General features: G+C 36.3%; 1 protein-coding gene across 1 annotated transcript; it reads left to right on the forward strand.

Moving 5' to 3' along the window:
• The first annotated feature begins 2,723 nt into the window (after positions 1 to 2,723).
• On the forward strand, positions 2,724 to 7,158 carry LOC121426534 (microfibril-associated glycoprotein 4-like). Its single transcript, XM_041622879.1, has 4 exons — positions 2,724 to 3,125; positions 5,286 to 5,434; positions 6,025 to 6,292; positions 6,868 to 7,158. The coding sequence occupies exons 1-4, from the start codon at positions 2,933 to 2,935 to the stop codon at positions 7,125 to 7,127; spliced, it is 870 nt and encodes a 289-aa protein (XP_041478813.1). The 5' UTR covers positions 2,724 to 2,932; the 3' UTR covers positions 7,128 to 7,158.
• The last annotated feature ends 6,678 nt before the right edge of the window (positions 7,159 to 13,836 follow it).

Below are 13,836 nucleotides of genomic sequence, written 5' to 3' on the forward strand. Positions count from 1 at the left end.
AGTTCAAGAGCGTGTATAGTCAGCACTCCGAAGTGCAGTCACTATACACGCTCTTTAAGAGCTAAATTAGCACTTCATTTTTTAGAGTGTAGTGCAGTCACTATAAAAGCACTGTAAGTGCTAAATTAGCACTTCATTTTTTACAGTGTTATGTACCTTCATCTCAGGTCATGCAACCCAGTTAATGGCCGGACGTCTGGGAGCAAAATTGGTGAATTGATGACACCTAATCAATTAGGAAAATGTCCATTATAACTAGCTTCCAAGTAAAAAATGAGAAGGATGAAGGGCAAATTGAATGTGAAGACAAGAGGTACGGGTACCACAGTCACAACGAGGAAACCAACTTGTGATCGACCAAATCTGATTACGTTATTCGTAATGACAAACCCTTGGTCGGTCTGGAGTCGGTTTCGTTGATGTGACTGAGGCATGAGCGAGGAAAATGGATAATGAGAGAGAGGGGAAGAAAGGGGGAAGAGTGAGTGAGGAGAAATTAGAGAAAGAGCATGGGGTATAAAGGGAGAGTGAGAGATACGAAAAAGAAAGATCGGGAGAAGGGGAGAGAGAGATGGGGGGAGATAGATAGATAGAATGATAGATAGATAGAATGATAGATAGATAGATAGATAGATAGATAGAGAAAAAAAGATAGATAGATAGATAGAGATAGAGAGAGGGGAGAGAAAGAAAGAAAGATAAGAAGGAGGAGGAGTGGAAGAAACGAAAAGAGGAGCCCAAAATAGGAGAAAGTCGAAGAAAAAGAGGGGTTATTCAGAAACTTACTTGTTATTTCAAGTTCAGTGGTCATAAAATCTTTCATAAAGAATCCGTAAATGAAAAGTGATATGGCGGTCATTATGAATCTACATATTGTATGGTCGATAATAGTCGAATATGATTCACGTCAGTTTGAAGTCATTTACAACTGTACGACGTTCAAAAGTTTTCATTCCTCAAATATTTTTGAAAAAATATAGAAATAAACAAATGAAAATGCCGCTTCATACAATTTTGTATCACAATCTGCGCCGTGCGATCTGTCAGCATTATGATATTCTATTGCTTGATAGCTCTATCTAATTAAGGCAAGGCTTAAGAAACCTGTCATCTCGATCAAGTTTAATTGCCACACGCCCCACTATTTGAAAGATATTCTTCTGTTTTACATCTTGTCTGCATTATTATCCTCGCTAATCCTATATACGAATGAATATCACAGATAATAGATTTTAATAGGTCTTTAATATGCTTCGACTTTTTTCGGGTTCTTTCTTGTCGATTTTTCTCTACTAGTATTCCTCACTTATCTCAATCAAATTCTATTCGAGATGTATTTATCTGATAAAAAATGAAAGAATTCGCGTAACCCTCTCTGCACCCATCTCTCCCTCTCTATCTGTCTTTATTTAAAGGGATGGTCCGGGCTGAAAATATTTATATCTTAATACATAGAGTAGAATTCACTGAGCAAAATGCCGAAAATTTCATCAAAATCGGATAACAAATAATAAAGTTATTGAAGTTTAAAGTTTAGCAATATTTTGTAAAAACAGTCGTCATGAATATTCATTAGGTGTGCTGATGATGTCACATCTCCACTTTCCGTTTCCCTATGTTATTATATAAAATCTTTTTTTTCATTATTTCATATACTAGTGTGAATTATGTCTCCCTTATAATGAAATAAGTTGCAGCAATAAATATCTAATGCACTAAATCAGTTGTCAATCCAATCTTTCTAGTTCTTGGAGGAAAAAATAAAATAAACCTAGTTTCATATAATACAAAAGAACAAGTGGAGATGTTACGTCATCAGCTCACCTAATGAATATTCATGACTACTGTTTTCACAAAATATTGCTAACCTTTAAAATTCAATAACTTTGTTATTTTTTATCCGATTTTGATGAAATTTTCGGCATTTTGCTCAGTCAATTCTACTCTATTTATTAAGCTATACATATTTCCAGCCTGGACCATCCCTTTAATGGGAATAAGGGGACAGGTCAATCCAATTCAATTAAACTCAAATTAACCCAACCCTTTCTATATTTTTCGTAAACATAACTTCATACAAAAATCATTTCGTTATGAATAATATGAATATAAATATGTTAGGCTTAAAGAAGTCAACGCCTTCCCTTCCTTCATTTTATAGTTTTTACAAATTAAAAGAAAAAGGGAAAATTATCAAGAAGAAAGGAAGACCACATTAAGAAGAAAGAAAGCGTTTGTGGAAAAGACACGATTTTTGTTTGTATGAATATTATAAAACACCACAATACCCCTATCAGAAGAATTATTAAATATTTATTGTGGGTCGTATTATCTGATAGAATGCGCCGATGCCGCCCTGTGAAAGAAAATATGAAAAAGTGAGAATCGTCGCAATTAAATTGATTTATATTTGTTGTTATTATTGTATAATCATATGTTTGAGCTGATCGCGTGCGGTTTAAAAGTTTTAACCAATATTCTGAAATTTAAACAGCAATTTTCAATACCTATTGTTTGACAAAAATGGCTGTTATAGTATTTAGTACAATTTTGTTTAAAACCTGAAAACAATACCCGATTATAGCAGACTAGTAAACAAGGTTGTACAATACAGGTTGTTTAATTATGTTTTCCTGTAATTGTTTGAGCTGGATGATATAAACAAATATTACTAAGTTTATTTCTATATCGTTCGGCCCAATCCTCTGTCGTAAGGTTAATTTAGAATATCCCCCTTGTGCTGAGTCACACCACAAACGTACTAGGATTCACTAATACCTTAGGCATGGTAGGAAGATCAAGCTTGGTTGATTAAATTCAGAGAGTGCACAAGTTTTCTTCCGCGAGTCAGCTGTTAGTCTAATATGACATTTTTTCTCAACACTTATGTATATTGAATGACTGGAGCTGAATAATTCCAACATTGGTGAATATGGTGAAATTTAATATTTTTGTAGCGACAGTACTTGCTTGTCTCAGCAGAGCGGCGGGGCAATGGGGTATATCAGGAGGACGGGGTACGGGGCCGTACTGGCGGGGTACCACCACGGGCTTCGGACCCAGGGCGCCCCCGAAACGGACGGATTTGTGTTGCAGACAAACGGTGAGCTACGGCGGCAGTTCAGGTAAAATTAAATTTTTTATATTGTGGTTTCATTATTTAGTCTTTAAACAAGTTTTTGTTCATTTTTATTTTATATACATAATGACAAGCTACGGTTTTATTTGAATTTACTTTAAAGAATCACACTTTGCACCATTGTTTTCCACCTTCAATAGTTTTTACACATCCAATTTATTATTTGGATGAGAAAAATAATCACAAGTCAGCTTAATCACGAGTCAGCTTTCTGCATCTTAATCTTACAGTTTTTGATCAACAATTTAATTGCAAAGAAATCCTTGTCATTTCCCGCGTCATTCTACTTTTCTTGTGTATGTAATGAATTCTTCGAATGTCATGTCATTTAACTTCTGGTATTATATCACCATCCCCCACCACCCACCCCCCCCCCGCCCAATTCTTCAATGGGCGAAACCACCACATCCCGGTAAGAGGTTTATTGGGGAAAAAATGGCAAGAAGTTGTTTTGGAGATGGAATGTTTTAATCACCCCTGTACCTGTATATCCCCCTCTCCTTCATCCTCTTTCCCCTTCGGTCATTTCCCCATTTCTATCCCTCTCTCTCTCTCTCTCTTCGTATGTCTGTTTGTCTTTCTCTCTACCTGTCTTTCCCTGTGTATCCCTGCTTCAACCTTTTCTTATTTTCTCACCTCTTCCCTCTCTCTCCCTTTATATATCTCTCCTAGACCCCTTTCTACCCCCTCTATCTCCCCTCTCTCTCTGCATGTATCTGCCCCCCTCTCTATCTCATATCCCCCCCCCTTTCTCTCTCTCTTAGGATATCAGACCAAACACAGGTTTCCTGTCATAACAATTATCTTCGTCACCCTTTTCAGCTCATAATGAGACGGGACGAAAGATGGAATTAAAATTGTTAAAACATCGTCACTCTCAAGAACTACCAAGATTTATTCGTTTATTTATTTTTTTTTGTGGGGGGGGGGGGGTCTCGATGCGAGTATTCCTAAAATGTATGGTAGTATTCAAATTGAAATTGACATTAAAAACAATCAAATTGAAATTCTAATTCTATTTCAAATTAAAATTCATTTTCAAATTCACATCTAAATTCAAATTCAATGTCAGATTTTAACTTTAAAAAAAAAATCAAAATTCAGATTTGATTCACATTTTGGTCTATTTATTCTCAGTAGATATAAGAGTTTGCCCCCCATCCACTGCAAATCAAGTCTGAATTCCGTTTGATTTAGTCAATCAATGGAATTTACTTTGAATTTGATTTTGTATCCAACATCTCCTTTTATGTCAATTTGAAAATATCTTCCTCGATATCTCCCAAAATATTTAAAGTCTCATCATTACCAAATAACATCATTATAATTTATGTGAATTATTTTCATCTAACTTTCCGTCATTTGTTCATATCTTAAATATTCTATGAGCAGCCATTTTATTATCGTTGAAGCAACCACTATATTATTTTCAGTTGATACAATAAACGAAGAACTTCAGTGTGAGAAAATGATCGGTTCCTTCTGGTCATTGACATAATTAATTATTTCAATGTTCATTGTTTATGCTAAATATAGCTCCACCGTTTCCACAGGTATTAAATATGTGTGCCAAAATTAGATACATCCCTAAAGGTACAATTATTAGAAATTTACGAGCGTCTCAAGCAGGTCATATGAACAAATCATGTGCAGCCCCTGGGCACCGGATAACGCCCCGTACCCCATCCCTCCCCTATTATACTGCATCATGTCATAACGTCCTAAATAACTCAATCCACATATTTGACTTTTGTTACGTCTAGTCATATTTGACTATAGTTTAGAGGGTCAGACGGACATCGAGTCAAGATCGATACAATATTTAGTAACAATCAGTGTCGTCATGGTCGTACTAAATAAAAAAAGAAAGAAAGGACTGAGCTTTTTTCACGGGGGTGGGAGTTCCAAACAAGCGAGAGATAGGGAGAGGGAAAGGGGGAGGGGAGGGGGAGTGGAAGACATTGGGAATTGCATTTAAATAAGGTGTGGGTTCTGGATGAATAGGACCAATCAAAGATCGAAAAGCACTAGGATATCGTTGGGGTACAATTATTTTTCTTATTTATAAGATCTGACCGGACGTTCAATGTCAAATCATGATCAAATTTAGTTTCCCCTTTAATATTTTATTCCTTTTTGCTTGCAGTGCCCGTACCACTGGCCAAGAACTGTAAAGACATCTTGGATTTTGGCGGCGGTCGAGACGGGGTATACACTGTCTATGTCTCTGACCTTGAGAGCTGTAGCAAGAGAGAGGTCTACTGCGACCAACAGAGGGACGGCGGGGGATGGACGGTAAGGTGGCAATTCATTCTTCGGTCACATGTTCCAACATAACCGACTCCAAACCGACCGATGGTATCACTGCCGTAGAGATTGGGGGAGGGGTTGGGCGGCCATGAACCCCCCCCCCCAAAAAAAAAGGGAGTGAAAAGAAAAAAACCAGGGGGAATATGATTTTTTTTCCTGAATTTGATTTGTAAAACTTCGGTTTTTGTCTAAATTAGGTCAACATTTTTGCTCACTCGCAGCTTTTCGGAATTTTTCTCCACATGCCATTTCTTCTCCCTTAATTTATATTTTGACTTTTTACACTACAGGACGGTAAGTCACTGGCATAGAGTAAACGCCTCTGTCGGTCTGGAGTCGTTTTTCCATGTGCATATTTAATTGTGGCATAAGGGCGTATCAGGGTTGTTGATGATGAAAAAATACATATTTCTGTCAAAATAATTCTTGCCAACTCTAATCGAAACTTATTTCTCCAAAACACCTTGTGGGCAGACCTCTCCATCCCTCTTTGTGTCTGTTATAATCAACTAAAATTATATAAAATCATTTTAAGCAATCATTTTATGTCATCCTTTTCAACCGGCATATCCCAGGTAATTCAACGTCGGTTTAACGGCAACCTCAACTTCTACCGCGGTTGGCAGGATTACACCAAAGGCTTCGGTTTCTTGGACGGGGAGTTCTGGCTTGGCTTGGAATGGATTCACCTACTTACCCACCAGGGACCAACCGAGCTTCGAATTGACCTGCAGGACTTCCAGTACGAAGAGGCACACGCCGTGTACCGCTTTATATCGGTGTCCGACGCGGCTAAGAATTACTCGCTGACCGTGCGGCGGTACGACCCGTCGTCAACCGCAGGTAAAATGCGATCGATTTTATTTTGGGGAAAAAGGGGTGACGGCACAGGGGCTCAGTTGGTTTTGCAAGAAGAGAAAAGGGAGGAAAGGGGGAAGAAATGGAATAAAGTAGAAAGCAGAGCATAGCTAGGAGAAATCTGGGTCATTTAACTATAGGCCAATCTCGTTAAATTGAGAAACAGTGTCGTCACACTTAGATATCCTCACACCACCCTATTGGGCTAATAAGAATATTCTACGAGGTAATTGGAGAAAACTAAAACGATATCTTTATGTTTTTTTTGGGGGGGTGTACAGATTTCAGTCGGTGACGTGAAAGCCTTGGAAGTCGAAAGCAAATTTTCAAATGTAATGTTTTTAAAAATTTATATGTTGTGACAGCATTGCACTTTAAAGGAGTTCCATATAATTGTGAATTATTTTTTCTTTAAAAAAAGTCATTACATTTACTCGATTGATTGGTTGGCATATTACTTGATAATGACGGCAACTATTATGATAAATCAGCTTGATTAAAAAAGAAAATGAGATGAATCTTTCAGCATTTTCCACTAATCACATTTCTTCAAATTCTAGGTGATGCTCTGAGTCCCCACAACGGCGCCCAGTTCTCTACCTTCGACGCAGACAACGACCGATGGAGCGGCAACTGCGCGTCCGAATACTACGGCGCTTGGTGGTACACCAGCTGCCACACAGTCAATCTTAACGGCCTCTACCTGGGTGGACCGACGAGCGACTACGCCAAGGGGGTTGTCTGGAATTCCTGGAAAGGGTATAGTTACTCGCTCAAGTTCGTCGAGATCAAGATCAGGCCGTTACCACCGCCGTTTTGATGCTGACATAAAGGACAGAATGGACCGATGTATTTTGGATAAAAATTTTAGCTCTGAGAATTACACATTAATAACTGTGGAATAATCCTTTTACGCGCATACAGGCACACACCGTATTCCATTTCCCGATTCTTTATAAAAAGCGTTGATTTTGTGAACAGGGGAGCATTTCATCGACATTTTTCATCTTACAAGTTTTCAGATCTAACAACTGTCTTTGATTGGTTGAGAGGCACAGTTCCTACGATAACTGTGGGATAAACCGTCCGACAAGTCATTTCATGAAAAGCTCCCCAGAACGACGCAGACGTTCAACGCCGCGATTCTTCCTCAATGGTATATGATAATTGATTGTCGTTGTTCTCATATCTACAGTGGCAAAATGCTTCGTATTGACATAGAAGTCTATGATCGTGGCTGATGTGCCTGAATCTTAGGATATGGGTCTTCTTAAAAAGGACAAGTCCACCCAAAAAAAACTTCATTTGAATAAAAAGAGAAAAATTCAACAAGCATAACACTGAAAATATAGGATGTAAAATGAGAAAGTTATGACATTTTAAAATTTCGCTTCATTTCACAAAACAGTTATATGCACATCTCGGTCGGTATGCAAATGAGGGAACTGATGACATCACCCACTCACTATTTCTTTTTTATTTTATTATATAAAATATGATTTTTTTTTTCTCGTCATTGTCATGTGAAATGAAGTTTCATTCTTCCCTGAACACGTGGAATTCCATTATTTTAACATTTTGTGCTTCAGGCAAGGAGGTCCTAATCATCAAATTCGTAAAAATTGAAAAATTGTATAATTCAAACAATAAAAAAAAAGAAATAATGAGTGAGTGATATCATCGACTCTCTTATTTGGATGTAACTGGCTCGTTCATATAACTATTTTGTTAAAAAATAAGCAAAACTTTGAAATGTCATAACTTTCTTATTTTACATCCGATTTTGATGAAATTTTCAGCATTGTGCTTGTCTGATTTTTCTCTATTGATGCAAATCAACATTTTTCTGGGGTGGACTTGACCTTTAAGATTATCGATTAGTAAACACTGTCGAAAACAACACATGGGTCTAAACGTAAACCCCGGTCGAGTGGAGAGGCCGTAGTGTGAACATGCAGGTATATTACATTTTCTACTTCAGAGGATTAGAATAATGATAACGAAAGATGTAATATGACTTTCACGGATTCCAATTGTCAGCTGCACTCTCAAAATATATTGGGTAAAAATGCTCCGTGGGGGTAATCATTTGTCAAACCAACAATGGGCATTTCTTTTCGGCATTTTTATTTATCCAGTGAGATGAAAATTTTGCCCATTCCAATGTAATTTCTGCTTGATTTAATAACCTTACATGGACAATGTGCTTCCCGCATTGGGTAAAATACTACCCCAAGTTGGTTGGACACATAACTACCCTCGTGCTGGTTAAAATTTTACCCAATATCTATTTACAGTGTGGTGAACAGTTAATGTTCTTTGTGATGATTATGATTATGTGGAATTATGCATCTGATAAGTAATTCTATTTATGTGTGGATGCAATGTAATATAACCAGGCATGGTGGCTCAGTGGTAGAGCGTCCGCCTCATGAACGGGAGGTCGTGGGTTCGATCCTCGGCCGAGTCATACCAAAGACTTATAAAAATGGGACCTTCTGCCTTCTTGCTAGGCGCTCAGCATTTAGATTGGAGAAGGGTAATAACATGTTATGTTATGCAGGGCTCGCTGATAGAGCAGTCTTATGGTTGAAGTGGCTACCCTGGATAAATAAAACGTTATTATTATTATTATAAAATTAGTATTTAGGAATCAGCTTGGAGATGGACTGAAGACCAAATATTTTGTTTCAATACATTTTACATTTTGTATATATATGTACTGAAGGTTGTTAATAAAGAACGATAGACATTTTATTGTTTGAGGACAATGAAGAGCCACTGGGAAGAGCCAAAGACGGTTAACTGATTACTCACATTTGTCTTGGAGTATTATTGTTTTCAATATGAAATAAAATAGACTCACATGGATATAGACCGTCTTTAAGGTAGTATTTCTCCTTTCTTCTTTAGCGTTAGTCTTCTTCCTTTTCCCTTGAAAAAATTCCACAAGTGTTCCAGACCCCAATATGATTATTCATGATTTGTTTTTGATTTGCGTCTTCGGAATAAGAGTCACCCTTTACCCCCTCCGCCTGCTTCCCTGTAGCGACACTTCTATATACCTCTACCTGATAGTTGCTCCGTAGAAGGCAACGCAATCTAACCTGCAATATTGTATTATCGTAGCGCCATCTGTCGATCAGTACAAGATTTGTTTTGTTTTATTCCATGCCCGTTTTGTGAAGAAGTATGGAGATTAGAATTTCTCCATTTCATTTTTGTTTAAACTTTGTTTTATTTTAAAAGTATACGTTAGCCTTGCATCATCTCATATCCTTCTTCTTTTTCCCTTACCACCCCCCCCCCTTCTCCTCTCCTTATTATTTTTTTTCTTCATCTTCTACTTACTCCTCTTTTTTTCTAAAATGATATATTTCATGATTTATTGTCAATTAGTCTCCGTCCCCCTCTCTCCCTTCCCCTCTCCCCTATCTCCCTTTCTCTCAGTGTCTCTGTCTGTCTGTGTGTCTTTCTCTCCATCTACCTTTCTTTCTTTCTTTCTAACTTTCTTTCTTCCTTTTTTCTTTCTTTCTTTCTTACTTACTTTCTCTTCCTTTCTTCCTTTTTTCTTTCTTTCTTTTGTCTCTCTTTCTTTCTTTCTTTCTCTTCCTTTCTTCTTTTTTTCTTTATTTTTTTCCTCTCTTTCTTTCTTTCTTTCTCATTGTCTTCCTTCCCCTCCATTCTATCACGCTTACACAATATTATTCTAACATTCATATCTACTCTTTAATTACCACCTTCTAACCGCACTATCTGTGTCGCCATTATGACACAGAAGTACATGCTATCAAAATTGATTATGAGAGAACACTTGTGATATGACAATAAAGATTTGAATGTTGTTGTTTCGTGTAAATGCGAGACAAAGATGGTGCCGGTATTGTGTCTTAAATAGATAGTTTGATCAATGGTGGTTTCCTTTTCGGGGATGGATATAAAGTGTCTCATGAAAAAACATCCGAACGAATATACTGCACATTACACTTTGATGGTATATTGAGCTATAACTACGACACATTACATGCACTATTCATTAGATCAGGAACCTTGAACTTATATTTTGATTTTATAAAAAAAAGGAGATATGACCCTTTCCTTTTCACCTATGAATATTTAATGGTGAATGTTATTTACCGCAAGAAAGGATCACCATGTCGTTCTTAAAGTCACTCTTAACTTACCAATAGCTTTATTAAAAGACCCCATGCAGGTGTGACACGCCTTTCCCCTCGATTACACTCTAAAAACAGAGTAACAATTTACCCAATATTGGGCAAAATGCACGTTTTGAAGGGTGAATTTCAACGCAACATTGCGTAAAATTTACAAAATATTTGGTATCTTTTACCCAACAAACATTTTACCCAATATTGGGTAAACTTTTTAAGAGTGTAATGCGCGTTACCTTGCCATCATTAGTTTGAAATGGTAGAAAACATATAACTTCGTATGTAATTTTGAGAAACATTATAATACGCAACAGATTTTGCTGGCACGGCCTGTACAACCCCTTCAGTTCTGGTCTGTACATGGCTAGAGATCGGAATAGATAATCAGATCGGAAATTCCCGAGAAGGTTAAAACATCACTTCCATCTTGAAGAAATTTACAAGACTTCCCGCCAAAACTCGAAACCGCGGGAATTTGCTAGATGCGGTAGACGAAATGTAATTACGGGCATGATTTTTCAATTTCACATTACATCAGGCATTTTCATATTTATTACGATAATCGTAATTATCATTTTGGATCCCTTCCATTCGTCTTACTATTTTGGGATGTACAGACTGCACATCCCCCGTCATGGTGATTTTTAAATAAAGCAACAAGAAGAATTGGAAAATAAAATGAAGAGGATCAGGGGAGAAGAAGAAAAGGGAGGAAGAAAACAATTTAATGAAGGAGAAGAAGAAGGAGGAGAAGAAGAAGAAGAAAAAGAAAAAGAAAAAAAAGAAGAAGAAAAGAAGAAGAAGCAGAGCAAGAAAAGAACAAATAGATGAATAAAGTAAAGAACAAGAAGGAGAAGAAGAAGAAAAGAAGAAGAAGAAAAAGAAGAAGAGCAAGAACAAGAACAAATAGATGAATAAAGACAAGAAGACGAAAAAACAACAACAACAAGGAGAACAAGAATGAGAATAAGAACAAGATTAAAATTACGACGAAGCGGAAGAGGAAGGATAAGAGAAGAATGGATTAGCAGATCGAGATTGAAATTCAAATTAAAAGTTATCATGATTTTGCAAAATAACTGGTACAAATTGAATATTGGGTTTCAAGAATATGAAACCTCATTATCTGTTTTAAAGCAGTAGTTTGGTGGGTGGTACAAATTTCACTTGTCATTCACTACAGTGTGTCTCAAATTATAGGAAATCAAAATTTAGAGGGCTAATGCTTATTAAAGATTTACCAGGATGTCAAAATTTCCCGGACATCACTCACGACAGTCCTAATGAGGGACTTAAGGAAGACTTCTCCATTTTTTATACGTTTTTTGTGTAGTGAATGAAAACTGAACAGTCAGTGATGGAATGTACTTTCCACTGTCACATTCGTATTCCACACAAAGAAACCACATACCTGGGTCATTATTAAATTCAATTCTAGCCTTCCCTGACAAAACTAAATTTGAAATAAAAAATTGAATTTATACCTGCTGAAACCACCCCTATTTTGTATGTATTTATACCCATATGACCCATCATACGCCAGTTTCTCATTCTATCATCGCTGGTTTTAGTCTTTGTCGGAATCAAACTGACTGGTATGATTGTCATTCATAACCAAGGGCCGCTTTCACAAAACTATTCGTTAAGTTATGAATGGAGGTCTGTGACAGCATCCATTAGGATCCAATAAGTTGCTGTCACAGTTAATGTGATTAATTAGCGACGTGTGAGGAGATTAATTGCTTTAACTAGTGAAGCTTGGTATTTCTAGTATACCATTAAATTCTACCATCAAAATGAATAACATTGCAATGAAGGGATGGCTGTGTGTGCCCGCGAGGGAATGGTAGCGGTCGAGCAAGAAGATTTGTTATATATATACCAATGAAACTTAGTTTTTTAACCCCCTCCCAAAAAAAATAATAAACTGGAATAGAATAAAAGTTTTCCTGACAATTTCAACAAACGCACGACAGTATTTTTTATAAATTTCATCAACAGTTTGGCTATTTCTTTAATTTTTTTTTTTATTTTTTAACAATTTGTTCTAAATGTCATGCTAAGTACATCTGCAAATTTCAAATCAAGCTTATACAATTTAGAATAACTGCAAGGCCAATTTCAAGCAAATTTCGCTGCCTATATATGTCACCGCTTGTATCGTCTTGTTTAGCTAAATAAATTATTTATAAAACAGGACAGTCATCAAACAGATTTATTGATCCAGATACACTTACACTTTCTCGAAGACAATCGGAAATGATTCAGGCTTTTGAAAAATATCCTGTGTAATCCGTTATTATTAAAAAAAAAGTCCAAGTGAATTACAATTGTTTTGTTTTGGAAAATTATCTTTTATAAACTCATGACGTACTCTTTTTTTGTGTGTGGGGGGGGTGGCTCATATTTTTTTGTCAATTTGAATTCTGTCTTGAGATTTCCAATAATGGAATGATGTACGAATTGAAAATGATTGTCAACCTAATTAGAAATTTCTAGAAAATTTATCAAGTGATCTTTTAATAAATCATATTATTTTCAAAAAATCAAATCACTTTCATACACATAAACAAATGAATTTACTCCAATGTTCCATAAAAAATCAATAGGATTATATAATCATTGCTAAAAGAAAGTATACAAACTATTAACTAATCGATATCACGGTTTCAGTAGGGATATCTTTGAATATTATGATGGAATTTTTACGATGAAATGGCCATTTTGAATAGCTGATTCATATCTTACGAAAAGTGAATTTAACATCTTTTGACGAAGGTGCGATTATATGGAAAGAATAAAAGAGGGAAAACGATAAAAGAAAAAAAAACATCGACAATTACACAAGAAATACATCAAAACCGTTAAATAGAATAATAACTACGACTTTATGGTAATGTTATCGCATACTTGGAGCCCATTGAGATAAAAAAAGAAGAAGGGTGAAGATTTGCGTCATGCAATCATTATTATTAATGTCATAATCTTCTGAAGAAAAAAAAACAATCTCATGATAATAGGTGTGGAGGTGAGTTTATTAAATGATTAAATTATAATTATCTGTGCTTGATGACGTCACGTACTTGAATAGCGCCAGTAAGAGTTGATCCTTGAATGGGCCCAAGTTGGCATGCTATGTTATACAGTCACACCAGTGAAGCCGATTATAAACCGACCGATTGTTAGTCATTGAAAAAAATCATATAATAGCTTTGGTCAGTCTGGAATCAGCTTCATTTGTGTCAGGATCCAGGGTTTTTCGAAAGGGGGGGGGTACATTTCCCCCGAAAAAAATTTGACAAGCGATTAGAAAAGGGGGGTAACCAAAAGTTAAGGGGATTTCGTCCACGAAAAAAT

The sequence above is a fragment of the Lytechinus variegatus genome, chromosome 13, assembly GCF_018143015.1.
Source record: "Lytechinus variegatus isolate NC3 chromosome 13, Lvar_3.0, whole genome shotgun sequence".
Taxonomy (NCBI): domain Eukaryota; kingdom Metazoa; phylum Echinodermata; class Echinoidea; order Temnopleuroida; family Toxopneustidae; genus Lytechinus; species Lytechinus variegatus.